The sequence below is a fragment of the Ranitomeya imitator genome, chromosome 3 (genome assembly GCF_032444005.1).
Source record: "Ranitomeya imitator isolate aRanImi1 chromosome 3, aRanImi1.pri, whole genome shotgun sequence".
Classification (NCBI taxonomy): domain Eukaryota; kingdom Metazoa; phylum Chordata; class Amphibia; order Anura; family Dendrobatidae; genus Ranitomeya; species Ranitomeya imitator.
Genome location: NC_091284.1, coordinates 61,835,732 through 61,860,987, shown reverse-complemented (window position 1 = coordinate 61,860,987; position 25,256 = coordinate 61,835,732). Strand labels below are relative to the sequence as shown.

Here is a 25,256-nt window from a genome sequence, read left to right as displayed (position 1 = left end):
GAGGGGTGGGGCAGGAGAGGAGCGGGGAAGGAGAGGGGTAGCACAGGAGAGGAGCGGGGAAGGAGAGGGGTGGGGTGGGGCAGGAGAGGAGCGGGGAAGGAGAGGGGTGGGGCAGGAGAGGAGTGGGGAAGGAGAGGGGTAGCACAGGAGAGGAGCGGGGAAGGAGAGGGGTAGCACAGGAGAGGAGCGGGGAAGGAGAGGGGTAGCACAGGAGAGGAGCGGGGAAGGAGAGGGGTAGCACAGGAGAGGAGCGGGGAAGGAGAGGGGTGGGGTGGGGCAGGAGAGGAGTGGAGAAGGAGAGGGGTAGCACAGGAGGGGAGCGGGGAAGGAGAGGGGTAGCACAGGAGAGGAGCAGGGAAGGAGAGGGGTGGGGCGGGGCAGGAGAGGAGCGGGGAAGGAGAGGGGTAGCACAGGAGGGGAGCGGGGAAGGAGAGGGGTAGCACAAGAGAGGAGCAGGGAAGGAGAGGGGTGGGGTGGGGCAGGAGAGGAGCGGGGAAGGAGAGGGGTGGGGTGGGGCAGGAGAGGAGCGGGGAAGGAGAGGGGTAGCACAGGAGGGGAGCGGGGAAGGAGAGGGGTAGCACAGGAGAGGAGAAGGGAAGGAGAGGGGTGGGGTGGGGCAGGAGAGGAGCGGGGTGGGGCAGGAGAGGAGCGGGGAAGGAGAGGGGTAGCACAGGAGGGGAGCGGGGAAGGAGAGGGGTAGCACAGGAAGGGAGCGGGGAAGGAGAGGGGTAGCACAGGAGAGGAGCAGGGAAGGAGGGGTGGGGTGGGGCAGGAGGGGAGCGGGGAAGGAGAAGGGTAGCACAGGAGAGGAGCGGGGAAGGAGAGGGGTAGCACAGGAGAGGAGCGGGGAAGGAGAGGGGTAGCACAGGGTAGGAGCGGGGAAGGAGAGGGGTAGCACAGGAGAGGAGCGGGGAAGGAGAGGGGTAGCACAGGAGGGGAGCGGGGAAGGAGAGGGGTAGCACAGGAGAGGAGTGGGGAAGGAGAGGGGTGGGGTGGGGCAGGAGAGGGGTAGCACAGGAGAGGAGGGGGGAAGGAGAGGGGTAGCACAGGAGAGGAGCGGGGAAGGAGAGGGGTGGGGTGGGGCAGGAGGGGAGCGGGGCAGGAGAGGGGTAGCACAGAAGAGGAGCGGGCAAGGAGAGGGGTAGCACAGGAGAGGAACGGGGAAGGAGAGGGGTAGCACAGGAGAGGAGCGGGGAAGGAGAGGGGTGGGGTGGGGCAGGAGAGGAGCTGGGAAGGAGAGGGGTAGCACAGGAGGGGAGCGGGGAAGGACAGGGGTAGCACAGGAGAGGAGCGGGGAAGGAGAGGGGTAGCACAGGAGAGAAGCGGGGAAGGAGAGGGGTAGCACAGGAGAGGAGCGGGGAAGGAGAGGGGTAGCACAGGAGGGGAGCGGGGAAGGAGAGGGGTAGCACAGGAGAGGAGCGGGGAAGGAGAGGGGTATCACAGGAGAGGAGCGGGGAAGGAGAGGGGTAGCACAGGAGAGGAGCGGGGAAGGAGAGGGGTAGCACCGGAGAGGAGCGGGGAAGGAGAGGGGTGGGGTGGGGCAGGAGGGGAGCGGGGCAGGAGAGGGGTAGCACAGGAGGGGAGCAGGGAAGGAGAGGGGTAGCACAGGAGAGGAGCGGGGAAGGAGAGCGGTAGCACAGGAGAGGAGCGGGGAAGGAGAGGGGTAGCACAGGAGAGGAGCGGGGAAGGAGAGGGGTAGCACAGGAGGGGAGCGGGGAAGGAGAGGGGTAGCACAGGAGAGGAGCGAGGAAGGAGAGGGGTAGCACAGGAGGGTGGCGGGGAAGGAGAGGGGTAGCACAGGAGAGGAGCAGGGAAGGAGAGGGGTGGGGTGGGGCAGGAGAGGAGCGGGGAAGGAGAGGGGTAGCACAGGAGGGGAGCGGGGAAGGAGAGGAGTAGGAGAGGAGCGGGGAAGGAGAGGGGTAGCACAGGAGAGGAGCGGGGAAGGAGAGGGGTAGCACAGGAGAGGAGCGGGGAAGGAGAGGGGTAGCACAGGAGAGGAGCGGGGAAGGAGAGGGGTGGGGTGGGGCAGGAGAGGAGCGGGGAAGGAGAGGGGTAGCACAGGAGGGGAGCGGGGAAGGAGAGGGGTAGCACAGGAGAGGAGCAGGGAAGGAGAGGGGTGGGGTGGGGCAGGAGAGGAGCGGGGAAGGAGAGGGGTAGCACAGGAGAGGAGCAGGGAAGGAGAGGGGTGGGGTGGGGCAGGAGAGGAGCGGGGAAGGAGAGGGGTAGCACAGGAGGGGAGCGGGGAAGGAGAGGGGTAGCACAGGAGAGGAGCAGGGAAGGAGAGGGGTGGGGCAGGAGGGGAGCGGGGAAGGAGAGGGGTAGCACAGGAGAGGAGCGGGGAAGGAGAGGGGTGGGGTGGGGCAGGAGGGGAGCGGGGCAGGAGAGGGGTAGCACAGGAGGGGAGCAGGGAAGGAGAGGGGTAGCATAGGAGAGGAGCGGGGAAGGAGAGGGGTAGCACAGGAGGGGAGCGGGGAAGGAGAGGGGTAGCACAGGAGAGGAGCGGGGAAGGAGAGGGGTAGCACAGGAGGGGAGCGGGGAAGGAGAGGGGTAGCACGGGAGAGGAGCGAGGAAGGAGAGGGGTAGCACAGGAGGGGAGCGGGGAAGGAGAGGGGTAGCACAGGAGAGGAGCAGGGAAGGAGAGGGGTGGGGTGGGGCAGGAGAGGAGCGGGAAGGAGAGGGGTAGCACAGGAGGGGAGCGGGGAAGGAGAGGGGTAGCACAGGAGAGGAGCGGGGAAGGAGAGGGGTAGCACAGGAGAGGAGCAGGGAAGGAGAGGGGTGGGGTGGGGCAGGAGAGGAGCAGGGAAGGAGAGGGGTAGCACAGGAGGGGAGCGGGGAAGGAGAGGGGTAGCACAGGAGAGGAGCGGGGAAGGAGAGGGGTAGCACAGGAGAGGAGCGGGGAAGGAGATGGGTAGCACAGGAGGGGAGCGGCGAAGGAGAGGGGTAGCACAGGAGAGGAGCGGGGAAGGAGAGGGGTAGCACAGGAGAGGAGCAGGGAAGGAGAGGGGTGGGGTGGGGCAGGAGAGGAGTGGAGAAGGAGAGGGGTAGCACAGGAGGGGAGCGGGGAAGGAGAGGGGTAGCACAGGAGAGGAGCAGGGAAGGAGAGGGGTGGGGTGGGGCAGGAGAGGAGCGGGGAAGGAGAGGGGTGGGGTGGGGCAGGAGAGGAGCGGGGAAGGAGAGGGGTAGCACAGGAGGGGAGCGGGGAAGGAGAGGGGTAGCACAGGAGAGGAGCAGGGAAGGAGAGGGGTGGGTTGGTTCAGGAGAGGAGCGGGGAAGGAGAGGGGTGGGGTGGGGCAGGAGAGGAGCGGGGAAGGAGAGGGGTAGCACAGGAGGGGAGCGGGGAAGGAGAGGGGTAGGGTGGGGCAGGAGAGGAGCAGGGAAGGAGAGGGGTAGCACAGGAGAGGAGCGGGGAAGGAGAGGGGTAGCACAGGAGGGGATCGGGGAAGGAGAGGGGTAGCACAGGAGAGGAGCGGGGAAGGAGAGGGGTAGCACAGGAGAGGAGCGGGGAAGGAGAGGGGTGGGGTGGGGCAGGAGAGGAGTGGAGGAGAGGGGTAGCACAGGAGGGGAGCAGGGAAGGAGAGGGGTGGGGTGGGGCAGGAGAGGAGCGGGGAAGGAGAGGGGTAGCACAGGAGGGGAGCGGGGAAGGAGAGGGGTAGCACAGGAGAGGAGCAGGGAAGGAGAGGGGTGGGGTGGGGCAGGAGAGGAGCGGGGAAGGAGAGGGGTAGCACAGGAGGGGAGCGGGGATGGAGAGGGGTAGCACAGGAGAGGAGCGGGGAAGGAGAGCGGTAGCACAGGAGAGGAGCGGGTAAGGAGAGGGGTAGCACAGGAGAGGAGCGGGGAAGGAGAGGGGTAGCACAGGAGGGGAGCGGGGAAGGAGAGGGGTAGCACAGGAGAGGAGCGAGGAAGGAGAGGGGTAGCACAGGAGGGTGGCGGGGAAGGAGAGGGGTAGCACAGGAGAGGAGCAGGGAAGGAGAGGGGTGGGGTGGGGCAGGAGAGGAGCGGGGAAGGAGAGGGGTAGCACAGGAGGGGAGCGGGGAAGGAGAGGAGTAGGAGAGGAGCGGGGAAGGAGAGGGGTAGCACAGGAGAGGAGCGGGGAAGGAGAGGGGTAGCACAGGAGAGGAGCGGGGAAGGAGAGGGGTAGCACAGGAGAGGAGCAGGGAAGGAGAGGGGTAGCACAGGAGAGGAGCGGGGAAGGAGAGGGGTGGGGTGGGGCAGGAGAGGAGCGGGGAAGGAGAGGGGTAGCACAGAAGGGGAGCGGGGAAGGAGAGGGGTAGCACAGGAGAGGAGCAGGGAAGGAGAGGGGTGGGGTGGGGCAGGAGAGGAGCGGGGAAGGAGAGGGGTAGCACAGGAGAGGAGCAGGGAAGGAGAGGGGTGGGGTGGGGCAGGAGAGGAGCGGGGAAGGAGAGGGGTAGCACAGGAGGGGAGCGGGGAAGTAGAGGGGTAGCACAGGAGAGGAGCAGGGAAGGAGAGGGGTGGGGCAGGAGGGGAGCGGGGAAGGAGAGGGGTAGCACAGGAGAGGAGCGGGGAAGGAGAGGGGTGGGGTGGGGCAGGAGGGGAGCGGGGCAGGAGAGGGGTAGCACAGGAGGGGAGCGGGGAAGGAGAGGGGTAGCACAGGAGAGGAGCGGGGAAGGAGAGGGGTAGCACAGGAGGGGAGCGGGGAAGGAGAGGGGTAGCACGGGAGAGGAGCGAGGAAGGAGAGGGGTAGCACAGGAGGGGAGCGGGGAAGGAGAGGGGTAGCACAGGAGAGGAGCAGGGAAGGAGAGGGGTGGGGTGGGGCAGGAGAGGAGCGGGAAGGAGAGGGGTAGCACAGGAGGGGAGCGGGGAAGGAGAGGGGTAGCACAGGAGAGGAGCGGGGAAGGAGAGGGGTAGCACAGGAGAGGAGCAGGGAAGGAGAGGGGTGGGGTGGGGCAGGAGAGGAGCAGGGAAGGAGAGGGGTAGCACAGGAGGGGAGCGGGGAAGGAGAGGGGTAGCACAGGAGAGGAGCGGGGAAGGAGAGGGGTAGCACAGGAGAGGAGCGGGGAAGGAGATGGGTAGCACAGGAGGGGAGCGGCGAAGGAGAGGGGTAGCACAGGAGAGGAGCGGGGAAGGAGAGGGGTAGCACAGGAGAGGAGCAGGGAAGGAGAGGGGTGGGGTGGGGCAGGAGAGGAGCGGGGAAGGAGAGGGGTGGGGTGGGGCAGGAGAGGAGCGGGGAAGGAGAGGGGTAGCACAGGAGAGGAGCGGGGAAGGAGAGGGTTAGCACAGGAGAGGAGCAGGGAAGGAGAGGGGTGGGGTGGGGCAGGAGAGGAGCGGGGAAGGAGAGGGGTAGCACTGGAGAGGAGCGGGGAAGGAGAGGGGTAGCACAGGAGAGGAGCGGGGAAGGAGAGGGGTAGCACAGGAGAGGAGCGGGGAAGGAGAGGGGTGGGGTGGGGCAGGAGAGGAGCGGGGAAGGAGAGGGGTAGCACAGGAGGGGAGCAGGGTAGGAGAGGGGTAGCACAGGAGAGGAGCAGGGAAGGAGAGGGGTGGGGTGGGGTGGGGCAGTAGAGGAGCGGGGAAGGAGAGGGGTAGCACAGGAGGGGAGCGGGGAAGGAGAGGGGTAGGGTGGGGCAGGAGAGGAGCGGGGAAGGAGAGGGGTAGCACAGGAGAGGAGCGGGGAAGGAGAGGGGTAGCACAGGAGGGGAGCGGGGAAGGAGAGGGGTAGCACAGGAGAGGAGCGGGGAAGGAGAGGGGTAGCACAGGAGAGGAGCGGGGAAGGAGAGGGGTGGGGTGGGGCAGGAGAGGAGTGGAGTGGAGAAGGAGAGGGGTAGCAAAGGAGGGGAGCGGGGAAGGAGAGGGGTAGCACAGGAGAGGAGCAGGTAAGGAGAGGGGTGGGGTGGGGCAGGAGAGGAGCGGGGAAGGAGAGGGGTGGGGTGGGGTGGGGCAGGAGAGGAGTGGAGTGGAGAAGGAGAGGGGTAGCACAGGAGGGGAGCGGGGAAGGAGAGGGGTAGCACAGGAGGGGAGCAGGGAAGGAGAGGGGTGGGGTGGGGCAGGAGAGGATCGGGGAAGGAGAGGGGTAGCACAGGAGAGGAGCGGGGAAGGAGAGGGGTGGGGTGGGGTGGGGCAGGAGGGGAGCGGGGAAGGAGAGGGGAGGGGTGGGGCAGGAGGGGAGCGGGGAAGGAGAGGGGTAGCACAGGAGAGGAGCGGGGAAGGAGAGGGGTGGGGTGGGGCAGGAGAGGAGTGGAGAAGGAGAGGGGTAGCACAGGAGGGGAGCGGGGAAGGAGAGGGGTAGCACAGGAGAGGAGCAGGGAAGGAGAGGGGTGGGATGGGGCAGGAGAGGAGCGGGGAAGGAGAGGGGTGGGGTGGGGCAGGAGAGGAGTGGAGTGGAGAAGGAGAGGGGTAGCACAGGAGGGGAGCGGGGAAGGAGAGGGGTAGCACAGGAGGGGAGCAGGGAAGGAGAGGGGTAGCACAGGAGAGGAGCGGGGAAGGAGAGGGGTGGGGCAGGAGAGGAGCGGGGAAGGAGAGGGGTAGCACAGGAGAGGAGCGGGGAAGGAGAGGGGTGGGGTGGGGTGGGGCAGGAGGGGAGCGGGGAAGGAGAGGGGAGGGGTGGGGCAGGAGGGGAGCGGGGAAGGAGAGGGGTAGCACAGGAGAGGAGCGGCAAAGGAGAGGGGTGGGGTGGGGTGGGGCAGGAGGGGAGCGGGGAAGGAGAGGGGTGGGGCAGGAGAGGAGCGGGGAAGGAGAGGGGTAGCACAGGAGAGGAGCGGGGAAGGAGAGGGGTGGGGTGGGGTGGGGCAGGAGGGGAGCGGGGAAGGAGAGGGGAGGGGTGGGGCAGGAGGGGAGCGGGGAAGGAGAGGGGTAGCACAGGAGAGGAGCGGGGAAGGAGAGGGGTGGGGTGGGGTGGGGCAGGAGGGGAGCGGGGAAGGAGAGGGGTGGGGCAGGAGAGGAGCGGGGAAGGAGAGGGGTAGCACAGGAGAGGAGCGGGGAAGGAGAGGGGTGGGGTGGGGCAGGAGAGGAGCGGGGAAGGAGAGGGGTGGGGCAGGAGAGGAGCGGGGAAGGAAAGGGGTAGCACAGGAGAGGAGCGGGGAAGGAGAGGGGTAGCACAGGAGAGGAGCGGGGAAGGAGAGGGGTAGCACAGGAGAGGAGCGGGGAAGGAGAGGGGTAGCACAGAAGAGGAGCGGGGAAGGAGAGGGGTGGGGTGGGGCAGCAGGGAAGGAGAAGGGTGGGGCAGGAGAGGAGCGGGGAAGGAGAGGGGTAGCACAGGAGAGGAGCGGGGAAGGAGAGGGGTGGGGTGGGGCAGGAGAGGAGCGGGGAAGGAGAGGGGTGGGGCAGGAGAGGAGCGGGGAAGGAGAGGGGTAGCACAGGAGAGGAGCGGGGAAGGAGAGGGGTAGCACAGGAGAGGAGCGGGGAAGGAGAGGGGTAGCACAGGAGAGGAGCGGGGAAGGAGAGGGGTAGCACAGGAGAGGAGCGGGGAAGGAGAGGGGTGGGGTGGGGCAGGAGAGGAGCGGGGAAGGAGAGGGGTGGGGCAGGAGAGGTGCGGGGAAGGAGAGGGGTAGCACAGGAGAGGAGCGGGGAAGGAGAGGGGTAGCACAGGAGAGGAGCGGGGAAGGAGAGGGGTAGCACAGGAGAGGAGCGGGGAAGGAGAGGGGTGGGGTGGGGCAGGAGGGGAGCGGGGAAGGAGAGGGGTGGGGCAGGAGAGGAGCGGGGAAGGAGAGGGGTAGCACAGGAGAGGAGCGGGGAAGGAGAGGGGTGGGGTGGGGCAGGAGAGGAGCGGGGAAGGAGAGGGGTGGGGCAGGAGAGGAGTGGGGAAGGAGAGGGGTAGCACAGGAGAGGAGCGGGGAAGGAGAGGGGTAGCACAGGAGAGGAGCGGGGAAGGAGAGGGGTAGCACAGGAGAGGAGCGGGGAAGGAGAGGGGTAGCACAGGAGAGGAGCGGGGAAGGAGAGGGGTGGGATGGGGAAGGAGAGGGGTGGGGTGGGGCAGGAGAGGAGCGGGGAAGGAGAGGGGTGGGGCAGGAGAGGAGTGGGGAAGGAGAGGGGTAGCACAGGAGAGGAGCGGGGAAGGAGAGGGGTAGCACAGGAGAGGAGCGGGGAAGGAGAGGGGTAGCACAGGAGAGGAGCGGGGAAGGAGAGGAGTGGGGTGGGGTGGGGCAGGAGGGGAGCGGGGAAGGAGAGGGGAGGGGTGGGGCAGGAGGGGAGCTGGGAAGGAGAGGGGTGGGGTGGGGCAGGAGGGGAGCGGGGAAGGAGAGGGGTGGGGCAGGAGGGGAGCGGGGAAGGAGAGGGGTGGGGTGAGGCAGGAGGGGAGCGGGGAAGGAGAGGGGTGGGGTGGGGCAGGAGAGGAGCGGGGAAGGAGGGGTGGGGCAGGAGAGGAGTGGGGAAGGAGAGGGGTAGCACAGGAGAGGAGCGGGGAAGGAGAGGGGTAGCACAGGAGAGGAGCGGGGAAGGAGAGGGGTAGCACAGGAGAGGAGCGGGGAAGGAGAGGGGTGGGGTGGGGCAGGAGGGGAGCGGGGAAGGAGAGGGGTGGGGCAGGAGAGGGGTGGGGCAGGAGAGGAGCGGGGAAGGAGAGGGGTGGGGTGGGGCAGGAGAGGAGCGGGGAAGGAGAGGGGTGGGGCAGGAGAGGAGTGGGGAAGGAGAGGGGTAGCACAGGAGAGGAGCGGGGAAGGAGAGGGGTAGCACAGGAGAGGAGCGGGGAAGGAGAGGGGTAGCACAGGAGAGGAGCGGGGAAGGAGAGGGGTGGGGCAGGAGGGGAGTGGGGCAGGAGGGGAAGGAGAGGGGTGGGGTGGGGCAGGAGAGGAGCGGGGAAGGAGAGGGGTAGCACTGGAGAGGAGCGGGGAAGGAGAGGGGTAGCACAGGAGAGGAGCGGGGAAGGAGAGGGGTAGCACTGGAGAGGAGCGGGGAAGGAGAGGGGTAGCACAGGAGAGGAGCGGGGAAGGAGAGGGGTGGGGTGGGGCAGGAGAGGAGCGGGGAAGGAGAGGGGTAGCACAGGAGGGGAGCGGGGAAGGAGAGGGGTAGCACAGGAGAGGAGCGGGGAAGGAGAGGGGTGGGGTGGGGCAGGAGGGGAGCGGGGAAGGAGAGGGGTAGCACAGGAGAGGAGCGGGGAAGGAGAGGGGTGGGGTGGGGCAGGAGGGGAGCGGGGAAGGAGAGGAGTGGGGCAGGAGGGGAAGGAGAGGGCCCGGGGTAGCACAGGAGGGAGCGGCGCAGGAGAGTTGCGGAACACCATCATCACACCTGCACTTTGTTTTCTGGTTGCCATCTGACATCATTACCCAGTCTCCATCTGGCTGCAGTGCTCACCTCTGTGTACATAGTGGATGCTTTCCTGAAACGGAAAGTACTTGCAAGCAGCATAATACAAAGAATAGCAGGTTTACCCAGAATCCTTTGCAGTAGGCGGAGCTATGCAAATCATCTCTTTCCATCCCTGTCTAATGCACAGCGCTTGGAATCGCCAAGCGTGCAATGCTACTACGCCTGTGTGCAGTCCCTCCTTCCAATAGTTCTCCACTGACCACACCACTGCTGCCCGTGTACCTCTGTGTACGATTTTCGCAGCGCTGTCCCTGATTGGCTCTTTGCCCCTGACATACATTACAATTGGCTGGATGTTGGACTCTGGCATTACCGCGATTGTTTTCGGCGCACGCTATTGGCTGGCTGTCATTTAACCTCTGATTGCCTGCTGGACTGTGACTGCACAGGGAGAACATGAATGGAAGACGCAGGAAGTGGCTCCCAGTGACCAGCAGGGGGCGCGGGCGGCGAGTGTCCTGTGCTGCTGCGGTGTGATACGATCTGTGGTGTAAGGAAGTGATCGATCTCCGCAGATCCATGCTCCTGGGATCTACTGCAGTCACACAATGCTGGCCCGGAGCAGCGCTGTATACGGGAGGCTGTCTGACACCGGGCAGGTAACGTTACACTGTGTCCTTCTGCTGCGATCACCGCTTATTATATAGTATGACCAGGAATAATAACAAAAAAGTCCTTCTCTTCTGCAAATAGTGCATTCATCTGTAGCATAGCTGTCACCCAACTTCTCAGCAAACACCATTATGTATTTTGCTCCTCTCTGATTGGTCGGATCTGCCATTTAGAGGTTTGGGAAAGCTGGGTGACAGTGCTAATAACACCTGTATCACCTCCAGATCGACTGTCATGTATATTACTGCCTCATTGATGGTGACATTTATCTTGTATAGAAACAGAACTTATAGCCATATGGGGCCATCATACTAATTGGAGGGTATGTGGGGGTCATCACACTATTTGGAGGGCTGTGTGGGGCCATGGTACTGTTTGGAGGGCTTTGTGGGGGCCGTCGTACTGTTTGGAGGGCTGTGTGGGGGTCATCACACTATTTGGAGGGCTGTGTGGGGGCCATGGTACTGTTTGGAGGGCTGTGTGGGGGCCGTCATACTGTTTGGAGGGCTGTGTGGGGGCCGTCGTACTGTTTGGAGGGCTGTGTGGGGGCCGTCGTACTGTTTGGAGAGCTGTGTGGGGGCCGTCGTACTGTTTGGAGAGCTGTGTGGGGGCCGTCGTACTGTTTGGAGGGCTGTGTGGGGGCCGTCGTACTGTTTGGAGAGCTGTGTGGGGGCCGTCGTACTGTTTGGAGGGCTGTGTGGGGGCCGTCGTACTGTTTGGAGGGCTGTGTGGGGGCCGTCGTACTGTTTGGAGGGCTGTGTGGGGGCCGTCGTACTGTTTGGAGGGCTGTGTGGGGGCCGTCGTACTGTTTGGAGAGCTGTGTGGGGGCCGTCGTACTGTTTGGAGGGCTGTGTGGGGGCCATGGTACTGTTTGGAGGGCTGTGTGGGGGCCGTCATACTGTTTGGAGGGCTGTGTGGGGGCCGTCGTACTGTTTGGAGAGCTGTGTGGGGGCCGTCGTACTGTTTGGAGGGCTGTGTGGGGGCCGTCGTACTGTTTGGAGGGATGTGTGGGGGCCGTCGTACTGTTTGGAGAGCTGTGTGGGGGCCGTCGTACTGTTTGGAGAGCTGTGTGGGGGCCGTCGTACTGTTTGGAGGGCTGTGTGGGGGCCGTCGTACTGTTTGGAGGGCTGTGTGGGGGCCGTCGTACTGTTTGGAGGGATGTGTGGGGGCCGTCGTACTGTTTGGAGGGATGTGTGGGGGCCGTCGTAATATGCAGGGCCATCATGCTGTTAAGAAGGGCTATGTGGGGCCATCACACTATTTGGAATACTATGTGGGGGGCATTATACTGTGTGGAAGGATATGTTGTGGCTATTATACTATCTGCAGGGCTATGTGTGGGTCTATTACACTGTTTGGAGCATTGTGCAGAGGCCATCAGTGATTTGGATCAGATCTTCATCCGTGTTTGGTCCATGTCAGTTTATGTGATCGTGGGCACGACCGATCGGATCGGACCAGCGCTATCTATGGGTTTCACTGAATCTTCTGTGGGGCTGCCCACATGTCTGACTTTTTTTTTCCCCTCAGACTAAGTGATCCAAGGATAAAATCAGATACATGTCCAATCTTTATAAAGTGCGGTCGTTGTTTGTTTTTTTTTCTAAACAATAAGTTTTTATTGGGGATTTTAACATATCCTGAATATGACAAAGAACAGAAACTTTAGTAAAAAGATACAGTCTAATTAAAAAAGCTGTAGGGGGGCAAATATATAGAGGCGCGGGGAAGGGGGGAGAAGAGTAGCCCAAGGGGGAGACTGATCGTGTCTCATGATTAATAAATACATTTGGAAGAGTCAGAGGTGACAGAGGTTTTTAGGCGAAGGGGGTATGGTTGGCGCATTCCGCCCAGGGGAGCCAAACGTTCTCACATTTTTGTAAACTTTATCCATGAGTATGGCTGATTAGTTTTCCATTAATCATGTACCATGGGAGACACCTTTTGACTTTAGTAAGGTCTTGACTTTTTTCACAGGCTGAAGCTATGGTTTGCTTAGCTGCTAGAAAAATAAAAGAGATGAGCACTTGGTAGAGATTGGGGGTACGTTTATTGAGTAGAGCCTCCCAGGGGTCTTTATTAGGTTAATCTCAGTGACAGAATAAGGCAGTAAACCCTGATCCACAATCTGCGGACTATGGAGCATAACCACCATATGTGGTATGTGTCACCGGTGGAATTTCAGCCTCCTAAAACAGTTGTGGAATATTCGGGGACTGCTTTGGCCACCGTAGCTGGGTCAGATACCCTCTAGTCGGCACCTTGTTATTAATTTCCAGGTTTAAGGTAATTAATATTCCTCCAGTAGAGGAGGACGAAATGTGAGAGCATTCTCAGCCAGATAGAGGTAATACATTGTCCGATTCCCAGCTGGAGGTGTAAGTTATACTGCGTCTATGTGAGTGTAAATGAGTAAAATCCAACCTGCAGCGTGTGGGATTGGCCACGTTCACACGGTCAGTATTTGGACTTTTTTTTTTTTTACCTCAGTATTTGTAAGCCAAAACCAGTAGAGGAACAATCAGAGGAGAAGTATAATAGAAACGCGTCATCACTGCTGTATTTATCACCCACTTCTGGTTTTGGCTTACAAATACTGATGTAAAATACTGACCAAATACTGAGCATATGAACGTGGCCTATGAGTGCGGACAGATTTTCACAGACTGACAAAATGGAGAGGGTGGAGAATTTAAGTATAAGGCCGGGATCACACATACGCGACATACGGCCGAATCTCTCAGGTGAAAACCCAGCTCTGGCACTCCAGAGCGGAGCGTGCGGCTCCATGTATTGCTGTGCGGGTGCACGCTCCGCTCCGGAGTGCCAAAGCTGGGTTTTCACCTGAGAGACTCGGCCGTATGTCGCGTATGTGTGATCCCGGCCTTATCAGAATAATTAGACCGTTTTCTCAGCCGGAGAGAAAACGGTTGTGTGCACCTACCCTTACCATCAATATTTCTCGTGTGCAAAAAAAAAAAGTCCAGCTTCTAATATCGGACCTTCGCTTAAAAATAGACAACACATGGAAGGCATCTTGGCGCTGTCCGATGTTTAATTTTTTTTTTTCCATGGACCCAGAGAATTGAATTGGGAGTTTGCGCTATGGCTTGGATCAGAGTCAGAGATGTTTCTGTGTTTTTCTGCGGAGACGCGGCCCTTACAAATACACAGAATTTTTTATTCATAAAAAAACCCAGATAAAATTCATACAACAGCTGATGTCTGATCGACGACTTATGCACCTGATCGGCTTTGGACATGAAGTTATGAAGTTTGTTTGTTCCTATAACTGAACAGACAGAATTTAAGATCCCGGAACGGATCCCGCCCTATGAGGATGGACGGTCATCGATACGAGATGAGATGTGCAAAATACAATTCCAAGCACTGACTGACGACAAGTTCTAGCAAAACGCCGTGCTCGTCAGATATGAGTCTGATGTCGGACTTTGCCAGCTGCAACTACCTGACACTGGTTTGTTAGAAATGCAGCGGATGTTCAGGTTGGAGGATGATGGAATAGCAGAAGGGAAAGTTCCCACCATTGTAGTCCGCACACCACGGCCTGAGGACAGCAATCACATGATGAGTCACACACACGGGCTGCCGTGCTTTATTCTCTGTTATTATATATATTTCATTGTTGTAATCTGTCACCTTATATTCACAGGGTGAGAATCCGGAATACAGGGTGTCCTTCTTCAGTAGGGTGACATATTCCTGGTATAACAGGTACAGTATGTTAATGTCTTTATTTGTTGTTTTAAATATTATTATTAATAATACTAATATTTTTATGTAATTATTATTATTTCGTTATCTCATGAGGAGAATATCAAGAGATAACATTAAGACATCATACAGGGGAGTCTCCCGTAGGTTGGCCGACATACACTATATGGACAAACGTATCATACCGCCTACACACCACACCCACAGGCACTTTTATGACCCCCCTACATTCACATTGATATGTAGTTATATCCCCCTTTTCCATCTACAACAGCTGTCACTTTTCTGGGAAGGTTTTCTACAAGATTTGGGAGGGTTCTGTGGGAATTTTTGCTCCTTCATTCAGAAGAGCGTTCACTCACACTCATAGGTGTAGCGCAACAACCAATCCCATATAACATGCATACAGGACAAGGAAGAGCTACCACCAAATATACATAAAACAATTATTTTAATTCATCAAGATTAAAAAAGCAAAATGCCGTTATAGGGGACGCTGAGCACAATATTAAGAAGCTAGATCTCCTCTATCCAGACGACTGATGAAGGTCAGGTATTGACCGAAACGTCTCTTAATTTTCTGGAATTTTTTCATTCAATAAATAAGTTCCTGATTACACCTTTTATGAGTTCCAAGTATTTCTACATCGCAGCTCACGGATTTGGTTTTCCTACTTGTGCACCACCAGAATTCCATAAGTGCCGTGTTTTCCTAATTACTTCAGACGACGATGATGATGATCTTAAAGGTGTTGGATGGGGTTCAGATCCAGGCTCTGTGTGGCCGGTTGTATTCTTCCACCAAACTGCCCCAAATGTGGCTTTATGGACCTAGTGCACTGGGCACAGTCATGGGGAACAGAAAAAGGGGCCTCCACCAAACTGTTCCTACAAAGTTGGAAGCTACAATTGTCCAAATGTCTCATGTTGAAGTATTTGGATCTTCCTTCACTAGAACTAAAAGGCTGAGGCCGGCCCCAGAGAACAAGCCTATAATGCTATACCTATTACCTCTCCCACCGAACTGTCCGGTGGGAACAATGCAGTCAGGCGGGTTAAGTTCTCCTGGCATTCACCAAACCCAGACTCGTCTGTCAGACACCAGATACAGAAGTGTGACCCGTCACTGCATAGGACATGTTTCTTCCAGTGGGGGCGACTTGACACCACTCCGTCCGATGCTTGGCATTGTGCTTGATGATATGCGGCTGCATGCAGCTGCTTTGCCATTAACCTTCCCACAGGGGTGCAGATTTACTGATGTCAATGTCGGCAGAGGTTTGTAATGTGACGGCGTCTGCACTTTGTGGAAGATTTAAGAGGGCAGAAATATCATGACCATTACAGCGGTGAATCCTGTCTCTCTCGAATTCATCGAGGCACAGAGACATGTGCCCCCATACTTCTCTCCATGTATTGTACATCAGAATGTGGCATGGAATGTCTGTAAAAACATTTGTACTAAACTTTTAATTTTCAAATAATCAGGAATTGCTGGTTTATGCCGTTCCCTAACATTGTGTGTAAACCTCCGATGAGGGGTTGCAGTACCTGACAGACTTGTTTAGCAGGGACCAGCAGACTTTCATCTATTTCCTAAACATGTGTATCCAGAGCACTGCTTCCTCAATCATCACACGTCTCACCTCGGTTATTTCATCTTCTCCAGAATTATAAAGCTCGGCTACAGGAAACCACTGGAAAGAGAAGATCTCGTAGAGCTGAATGGCGATGACTCTTCTTACAGTGTTATCCCAGCATTTGAAGGAAACTGGAGGAAGGAAGTTGTCAAACAAGACAGAAAGGTAAAACTGTGCAATTACATGATGCCAATGGATTGCTTGGCATGGCAGCCAGGGGCAGTCACGGGTGTGTCGGAGGCTGCAGGCAGTCGCACAGCATCTGGCTGCAGAAGGTCTCTGAGGTTGGCTTTGCAGACACCTTCCTAGTCCATCTGACTCTTGGACCCAGTGGCAACCTCCCCGGCTCTAATTGACACACCAGGACTGAGTGTTTATAAACTCACAGCCTGCTACTGGGAATTGACAGAGATATTTACATTTTCCCCTGTTGAGGCTTGGAACAATAGCAGTCGGCTATCTTCTTCTTTGGTGCTGCTAGAGGACTTCTGTGTTGCCTCTGTCTACTCAAGATAAGTGTTCCCCTTGTTTGTCTATCCAAGCTGTCTTTAGTTGTAGTGGGGATTGACTAGTGGAAACCCCGTCCTTCCCTAAGCAGGTTTTATTGCCAGGGTCAGGCAGGGATTAGGCTCCTGCTCGGCGATAGGTTCAGAACCTATATAGGGACGTTTAGGGCAGACAGGGTGACTTTAGATGTGCCTAGGGGTCCCCAGTCCCCCCTGGGCTCCCTTCCCCTCATCCCTTCGTGTTTCACTTAGTCTTTCCTACACTATGTGTGACAGGGGCGCACTGAAGGACTGTATAGATCGATGAATGTACAGTACACTACAGTAATATTGCAGTGTATTGTACCTGCAGTCGAGCAAATTCCCTAAGGCAAATACATTTTTTTTTTTAAAAGTTGAAATAAAAACAAACAAGTATTAGAATCTTCACCATTTCCCTTTTTTTACCTACTATTTATTTCTCATATTGTGCCCCCTTTTTTAGGGCCATAAAAGACTTTAAGGGGGGGGGGGGGCATTTCAACATTTAAATACTTTATTTCTATCTGAATTCTACTTTAACTGGAGCTGGTATATTATCACTAGTTACAGGGGAAATTCAGTCTCTTGCTTGCATAGCAGGGCGGGTCTTGTTCCCAGCAGCTCCTGCTCTCTCTACCTGCGCGGTCACATGATCACTGGGTTTTGAGGATGAAGCGTTGTTAGCGCTTCCTATTTGCTCTGTACACCGTTCTTATTCTGCTCTGCGTATGCAGTGATAGAGAAGGCAGGGACGGTAATAAACCCTCCCTGCCTTCTCTGTGGGGAGCTCAGCTGTATCAGTGCCCCGCTGCCACAGATGGATGTTCACGTGCAGCTGCTTTACTATGGTGATGTATTAGAAGGTCATTGCAGAGTAGATTGCGGACAGCCCAGATGTTTATATTCTGTAGGCAATCCAGAAGTAGTTAAGATGAGTATTTTTGGAGTCCAGCTATAGAGTGAAATATCTCAGGAGTGTGCTCAGTTTCTACACACCCTGCATGACTGACAGCTGCAGCTTGTACTAAGTAGAGTGAGATTTCAGCAGGGAAGAGAGACACTGAGGAGCTGTCAATCAACCTAGGTAGTTTACACTTTCATAAAAGATTCTGGCCTACTGTCCAGATAGGATATTTAAAGTCAATTTTCTGTGTTAACTTTCCCAGGATTCTGGGTCCAAAAAGGCGTCTTTGGTGCTGGCATTGTGGCACACATTCAAGTCCTCGCTCATCCAAGTGGCCCTCATGAAGGTAGTGGCTGATGTCCTGGCGTTTACAAGCCCTCAGATATTGAAGTGAGTAAAATGCTTTTTCGAGTCCATCATTCTGTTGTGGTGCTGTGGTCTGTGCTTCAGACGTTCTGGTTTGTGATACAGCCTGTAGGATGTCAGCATAACATAGGCAGGCCGTGCTTCCGCAAGATATACCGTATACACATGACTGCTATATGGCGTCAGCTACTTTTTCCGTCTTTTACATTGTAATAAATATAACCTGGCTGTAGCGTCTAAGTGAAATGAATCATGTTGGGGCCTCAGGCTGCTGCTCCCGTCTTCCCCTGTACTTTACACTGCAGCTCTTCTTGTTTAGATTATCTATAATTTATTAGCATATTAGGTCGTCATTTGTGTCTTGACTAGTTATCAGATGCAGAACTTCTAGTGTAACTGTTTTAATTTTTATTTCATAAATCAATTGTGCTCATGAAAATAGGCAACTTTGTAATAAATCTTATGACAGAAATCTGCTTCTTTCTCTTCTTGGACTGATCTTTCATTCTCAATATATGGGTAAAATGTAAGTGGTGAAGAGAGATTTTCTGTGACTGAGATAGATGACAATTGGTGCTTATAAGATTCTATGGAGAGTGAGGCGGAGCTAGAGGCAGTAACTGACATTCACGTTCTCCTGAAATGATAGTTACAGTTCTCCATAGAATTTTATGAGCACCAACTGTCTTCTATCCCAGTAATGGGGAAATCTGTATGCACTGAAGACACATCTTACCTGTGAATTGAAAATGAATGATCCGTCCAGCAGGAGAAACAAGCAGATTTCTCTGATAAGATATATTACTCAGTTTCTTTTCTTCACGTGGACTCTTGATTTATATTATAAAAAAAAAAGTAATAGTGTTGTTTTAATCTTTAGGTGCTTTACGCGTTTTTACTTGTTCCCAGGAGTATGATTGTGTTCTGCGAGCACCCCGAGGACGGGGTCGGGACCGGCTATCTGCTTGCACTCGCTCTTTTCATCGTCACCATCCTGCAGACACTCATCCTACAATTGTACCAGCGTTTTAATATGCTGACTGCGGCGAAGATAAAGACGGCCATCACTGGGACCATATACAAGAAGGTGAGTTATGTCACATGTGGCTGGAGAATATTGCTGCCATACATGTTACCTGTGTCCTGTGTGATACGTTGGTAATAATGCAGGAAGATCAGCCAGTAACGAACTGCTTCCCTGCGCACTGGTATAGCGGCCATGTACTGCTAGAGTCCTTTTTTTTTTTTTTTTTTTTTTTTAATTAAAAAATACACCTGCACATTGAATGCTGTTAAGGCAAAAAAAAAACAATGGTGGAAGTGTATTTTATTTTTCTCCAACCATTTTACTAATTTTATTTCCTCATTTTTAAGTACAGTAAATTCTGTCAATCAAAAATACATCTCATGATAAGGCTGTGTCGACGCAGAAGTAAAAAAAAAAAAAGCTGTCGCTTTTCAGAGAAGGAAAGGAAAAAGTGAAGTAGCAAAAAAAAAAAATAAAAAAATGGCACCGATGGGGGGGGATTTTATAAGACAGAACCTCATTCTCAGACCTGTGGGGTGTAGCTTTTGGCACCTTTTCCGCTCCCGTACGGCGCCTCCTGCAGATACCTTAAGCTATGTTAATAAGATGAAAAATTAAGGAAGCGCAAAACAAAAAATAATTCTATTTTTTTTTTTTTAAATTCAAGAATTGTCTACGGCATGAAGGGGTTAAACATAGCTGCGTGTTTAAGGTATTGTGATAGGAAAGCATTGTGTGGCCTGGCGTGCACCAGGGGCCCAGTGTGACACACTCAGGTGTAGGTGGCATGAAGCACAAGATGGCGCCGTGATGTCACCTGCTCCTCGGCCTGGATTCATTATTTATGGGGGGTTTTCTTTATGTAACTTCTAAAGAAGTGTAAAAGTTTTCTGATGAATCTTTACAAACCTCAAACTCGGCTCTGTGATCCTCTGTGCACAATCGTCCTCTTCTCCGTAGTTTTAAGTTTTGGGGGTGCAGATGTTGCAAAGTCTAACGTCCCCCTGCTGCAGACCCCAGTATTCTCACTGGCACAGGATAGGCGGGGGGAGTCGCACCGCTGATAATAATCAATAATAACCACATGGATGTCGCCCACTTATCTGGGATGATAAACGGCGCATCTTCCTCCTGATGCAGCGACCCGTCGCCTGCCCCCGCAGCTGCACAACTCAATTGAAAAAATGTCAAAATATTACTTCTTATGGGGTGTTACCAAAACATGGCTGCATTCTACTAGAAACAACCCTGTTTTTACTTCAATGGAACAGATCTGCAGTACCACAAGCAACCCGTGCTCAAGTGTGGCGCTGTTTTTGGAAGAAAACATCCATGTTTTTTTAATCTTGCCCAACCCCTTTAATTACTAATGCACACAGAGAGGGATGATGCCTGTATGCGAGCTGGTATCTGTTTCAAAGACAAGTCCAGCTATACCTTTACATGGCCAGTCCGATCCTCCCTTACTGGGGTCTTTAAATTGATATGTAAATGAGGGTGAAGAACTATTATAGATCTGAAGCCTCTGTCACTCCAGCTCTACTCTGCCCGGCGCCGCCTCCATCTGCTTGTCTAAAGACCTCTTTTGTCTGACATCATACAGAACTGAAGCTGTCAGTCATGCAGTCAGGCATTAGGCGGGGAATAGAGATGGAGTGACAGAGGCGTCAGATCTACTCTAGTAATTTGCATATCAATTTAAACCCTGGTTTCTCAGTAACACAGGAACATACTGGCCATGTAAAGGTATTAATGGACTTGTCTCTGAAAGAGATACCAGCGCATTCATAGTTTTGGGTTGGAGTGAAATCCTGCTGACATATTCTATTTAATCTTTGCAATTTTCTAATGTATGACATTAAATGTTTTTTTTTTTTTTTTTTTAAAGAGGTTATCCACTACTTTAACATTGACCTATCCATAGGACAGGTCATCCAATGTCTGATCAGTGGGGGTGCGTGCGACACCCGGCTCCCCCGCTGATCAGCTGTTCTCGGTAACGGTGGCGGCCAGAAGTGCTCAGTTATGGGGCGTCTCCGTCTACTGATAGTGGCCACGGACGGGTGTCGCACCCCCACTAATCAGACACTGATGATGACCTATCATAAGGAGAGGCCACCAGTATTAAAGTAGTGGACAACCTCTTTAACACTAGAAGGAAGACTGGCAGAAAGTTCCAAAAAAGTTGCAAAATCCTTAAAAACTACACTTGGGGGAAAAAATTATTGACTATGTAAAAAAAAAAAAAAAAAAGGGGGTTGTCCACCCCTGAGGAAGCCTTGCAACTTTCTGAGTCCTAGCGGTATGTAATGTATATACTGCTAGGAGTCCTCTCCACTTGCAGCTTCCAGCCCTGGTCATACAACCACAAGCGTGCGGCCATTCTATGCCGGGTCCAGCATTTGTCACTTGACGATTTGCAATCAGAGCGGAATCCTCATAGTGTGTATATTGCACACCATTAAAAAAATTCGGCAAGCTACTGGAGGGTTTGCCAAAAACTTCCTCAGGGGTGGACATCCTTTTTAACCCTTGCACACCCTTGTTTATTTTACTTGTATAGCGCCATTAATTCCACAGACTTTTATCACTGTCCCCATTAGGGCTTACATTCTAGATTCCCTGTCAGAATGTCTTTGGTGTGTAGGAGGAAACCCACGCAAACACAGGAGAACATACAGATGTTGTCCTTGGTGGGATTTGGTCCCAGGACCCATCGCTTCTTCGTTATGACCCAGATTGATGATTGTGTCACGGGGTCCGTCATGGAGCCACATGATAGATTTCCTCAGTAATCAGGGGAAGTTGTGGTGTGGCCCTGCTGCCTCACACTTGTTATTGACAGCCTGCGGTGTGCCGGACCGGCCAGTCATACCGCTCAGCTGTGCCATCCATTACCTCCTTTATATGAAAGGTTCTATTTATTACTGCCATCTTTTATGTTAAGTGCTGGTAAAGTTCGGCACAGTAGAGAACCCCCTGTAGCCATCTATGAGAGCAGGAAGGAAAAAAAAAGTCTCCCTCTGGCTGATTGTTGCCACTATTGGCCTTTGTTTCGACGACAAAGTTTTGGTAAGTTTTTATACTTTGTGCACTTTCCAAAAAAAACCTAATTCTTATTTTTAATCGGTGCAGAAAATCTGCAATATCAAAATCTCCTGGTGTGAACGTGTCCTTATAGGATTATCCACGGACTTCAGTGTGTGCAGTGTAACACCATTTCCCAGGCCTGAAAAAAGGCATGTTTAAAAAGGGAATCAAAACCCCCCACTGCTTCGAATTTGCACCAAAAAATGCATAATAAAGTGGAAAATGGCAAAAAAAAAGTAACAAAAAATTAGCGTTGCATATTCTGATGCAGACACCTGCATAATGAAACGTAGCATTTCCACTCCCACTCGAGCACGCCGAAGTCACTCGGTTATGACGCAAGCATGCTCAGATAACACCTTATCCCAGCATGCTCACTTATCACTAGTAAGAACCCTTTAAGAATCTTTAAGTTTTGTTTTTTCCCAGGTGCACCCGTCACTTTACTTTTGTATTCTGTAATGTAAGGGACAGATGGAAAAGAGTATGGCTTACTGACTACATTGTATTACTATGGAGACACATAGATCTGCACGGGAGCTGCAGACCATAAACGAGAAAGCATTTTTAATCAAGACTATTTGAAAATGTGCTTAATTTTTCATTTTATTTTGGATGCAGTGAAATATTATAAAATGTTGGTTTCCAAGTTAGACGCAAAATTACAAACTCCATATTCTCCACTTTTTTCTGTAAGGCTATGTTCACATTTGCGTTGTGCGGTGCTGCGTCGGCAACGCGAACAAGAACGCATGCAAAACGCATCAATATGTGACGCATGCGTCCTTTTTTGGCATGATTTTGGACGCAAAAAAAATTCAACTTGCTGCGTCCTGTGCGCCATGACGCTTGCACCAAAAAAGACGCATGCGTCGCAAAACGCACGACAACGCATGTCCATGCGCCCCCATGTTAAATATAGGGGTGTATGACGCATGCGTCGCCGCGGCTGCGCCCGACACAGCCCCCGCAAAACGCTAATGTGAACGTAGACTAAGAAAATGTTTTTGTATTTTTCTTCCCCCCCCCCCCCCCAGTCCTTAAATTTAGCAAGTTCCACTCGCAGAAAGTTTACCGTCGGTGAAGTGGTAAACCTAATGTCATCGGATGCACAGCAGCTCATGGACCTCAGCGTAAACCTCAACCTGCTGTGGTCGGCCCCGTTCCAGATCTTGTTGGCGATCGTCTTCCTGTGGCAGGAGCTGGGCGCCTCGGTTCTGGCCGGAGTGGCCGTGCTGCTCCTGGTTATACCATTGAATGCATATATCGCTGCCAAGGTTAAGCAGTTAAAGGTACAGTATGAATAATAATCATATACTGTGGATTTGTAAAAATCTAGAGGAAATTGCAATTTGATTGTAATGTGTGAGCACAGACTAAATGCAGGTAAGATTTAGTTGTTTCCCAGCATGCGGCAATATGGGCCAGGGCCTAAACTGTCATATATGGTTCCCATATACATGTATAGCCATTTTTTGCAGAGGTTTTTTTTTTTTATTATTATTATTATATTTTTTTTCAGCTTTTTGATTAGATGATGTTTTCCATCTGGAACCACTTCAAAGAAGTGACATGCAGCTATATTGTTACCATCAGGCATTTTTCCAAACATAAAAAATGCCCCAAAACTGAGCTCCTCATCAGCAAGCCGTTTACTATAGAAATTAATAAGAAAAGTCTTTCAAGTGTTTTTTTTTTCTTTAGGTGTAAAAACTAAACACTAAAAAAACTGTGCACACACCCTAACAGCGCTACACGGATATAATACACTGCTCAAAAAAATAAAGGGAACACTTAAACAACAGAATAGAACTCCAAGTAAATCAAACTTCTCTGAAATCAAACTGTCCACTTATGAAGCAACACTGACTGACAATCAATTTCACATGCTGTTGTGCAAATGGAATAGACAACAGATGGAAATTATTGGCAATTATCAAGACACCCTCAATAAAGGAGTGGTTCTGCAGGTGGGGACCACAGACCACATCTCAGTACCAATGCTTTCTGGCTGATGTTTTGGTCACTTTTGAATATAGGTTGTGCTTTCACACTCGTGGTAGCATGAGACGGACTCTACAACCCACACAAGTGGCTCAGGTACTACAGCTCCTCCAGGATGGCACATCAATGCGAGCTGTGGCAAGAAGGTTTGCTGTGTCTGTCAGCGTAGTGTCCAGATGCTGGAGGCGCTACCAAGAGACAGGCTAGTACACCAGGAGATGTGGAGGGGGCCGTAGGAGGGCAACAACCCAGCAGCAGGACCGCTACCTCAGCCTTTGTGCAAGAAGGAACAGGAGGAGCACTGCCAGAGCCCTGCAAAATGACTTCCAGCAGGCCACAAATGTGCATGTGTCTGCACAAACTGTTAGAAACTGACTCCATGAGGATGGTCTGAGTGCCCGACGTCCACAGATGAGGGTTGTGCTCACAGCCCAACACCATGCAGGACGCTTGGCATTTGCCACAGGACACCAGGATTGGCAAATTCGCCACTGGCGCCCTGTGCTCTTCACAGATGAAAGCAAGTTCACACTGAGCACATGCGACAGACGTGACAGAGTCTGGAGACGCCGTGGAGAGCGATCTGCTGCCTGCAACATCCTTGAGCATGACCGGTTTGGCAGTGGGTCAGTAATGGTGTGGGGTGGCATTTCTTTGGAGGGCCCAACAGCCCTCCATGTGCACACCAGAGGTAGCCTGACTGCCATTAGGTACCGAGATGAGATCCTCAGACCCCTTGTGAGACCATATGCTCTGGGTTCCTCCTAATGCAGGACAATGCCAGACCTCAAGATGCCAGACCCCCCAGTTCCTGCAAGATGAAGGCATTGAAGCTATGGACTGGCCCACCCGTTCCCCAGACCTGAATCCGATTGAGCACATCTGGGACATCATGTCTCGCACCAGCGTCACGTTGCACCACAGACTGTCCAGGAGTTGGCGGATGCTTTAGTCCAGGTCTGGGAAGAGATCCCTCAGGTGACTATCCGCCGCCTCATCAGGAGCATGCCCAGGCGTTGTAAAGTAGGGAGGTCATACAGGCACGTGGAGGCCACGCACAATACTGAGCATCTTTAACTTGTCATGAGGCATTTCCACTGAAGTTGGATCAGCCTGTAATTTGATTTTGAGTATCATTCCAAATCCAGACCTCCATGGGATATTCATTTTGATTTACATTGATATTTGTTATGTTTTATTGTTCTGAACACATTCCACTATGCAATGAATAAAAATTCGCAACTGGAATATTTCGTTCAGAGATATCTAGGATGTGGTATTTTAGTGTTCCCTTTATTTTTTTGCGCAGTGTATATATCACAGTTGCTTATCCTGTCTCTAAACAAAACCACCATTTTTAAATAGCAACTACACTGTTTAAAAAATATAAACGGTATATATATATTAGAGAGAGAGATAAATTAGTACAAGCAAAGATAGGAAACTTGTTACTGTAATACAGTTAGGGCCAGAAATATTTGGACAGTGACACAAGTTTTGTTATTTTAGCTGTTTACAAAAACATGTTCAGAAATACAATTATATATATAATATGGGCTGAAAGTGCACACTCCCAGCTGCAATATGATAGTTTCCACATCCAAATCGGAGAAAGGGTTTAGGAATCATAGCTCTGTAATGCATAGCGTCCTCTCAAAAGTAATTGGACAATGGACTCTAAGGGCTGCAATTAACTCTGAAGGCGTCTCCCTCGTTAACCTGTAATCAATGAAGTAGTTAAAAGGTCAGGGGTGGATTCCAGGTGTGTGGTTTTGCATTTGGAAGCTGTTGCTGTGAGCAGACAACATGCGGTCAAAGGAACTCTCAATTGAGGTGAAGCAGAACATCCTGAGGCTGAAAAAAAAGAAAAAATCCATCAGAGAGATAGCAGACATGCTTGGAGTAGCAAAATCAACAGTTGGGTACATTCTGAGAAAAAAGGAATTGACTGGTGAGCTTGGGAACTCAAAAAGGCCTGGGCGTCCACGGATGACAACAGTGGTGGATGATCGCCGCATACTTAATTTGGTGAAGAAGAACCCGTTCACAACATCAACTGAAGTCCAGAACACTCTCAGTGAAGTAGGTGTATCTGTCTC

At 53.5% G+C, this 25,256-nt stretch overlaps 2 protein-coding genes across 3 annotated transcripts in view; one reads left to right on the top strand and one right to left on the bottom strand.

Annotated features, from left to right (window-relative positions):
- Positions 1-25,256, bottom strand: part of LOC138672692 (stomatin-like) — a 179,527-nt gene that overhangs the window by 94,955 nt on the left and 59,316 nt on the right. The gene's annotated exons all lie outside the window — the stretch shown is intronic.
- The window catches only part of LOC138672691 (multidrug resistance-associated protein 1-like), a 93,552-nt gene continuing 77,920 nt past the window's right edge, over positions 9,625-25,256 (top strand). The window contains exons 1-6 of the mRNA XM_069760904.1: positions 9,625-9,851; positions 13,538-13,599; positions 15,269-15,404; positions 16,933-17,060; positions 17,946-18,123; positions 22,191-22,445. Of these exons, the coding sequence (XP_069617005.1) occupies positions 9,801-9,851; positions 13,538-13,599; positions 15,269-15,404; positions 16,933-17,060; positions 17,946-18,123; positions 22,191-22,445 (810 nt within the window). The 5' untranslated portion in view covers positions 9,625-9,800. The remainder of the gene's footprint in view (positions 9,852-13,537; positions 13,600-15,268; positions 15,405-16,932; positions 17,061-17,945; positions 18,124-22,190; positions 22,446-25,256) is intronic.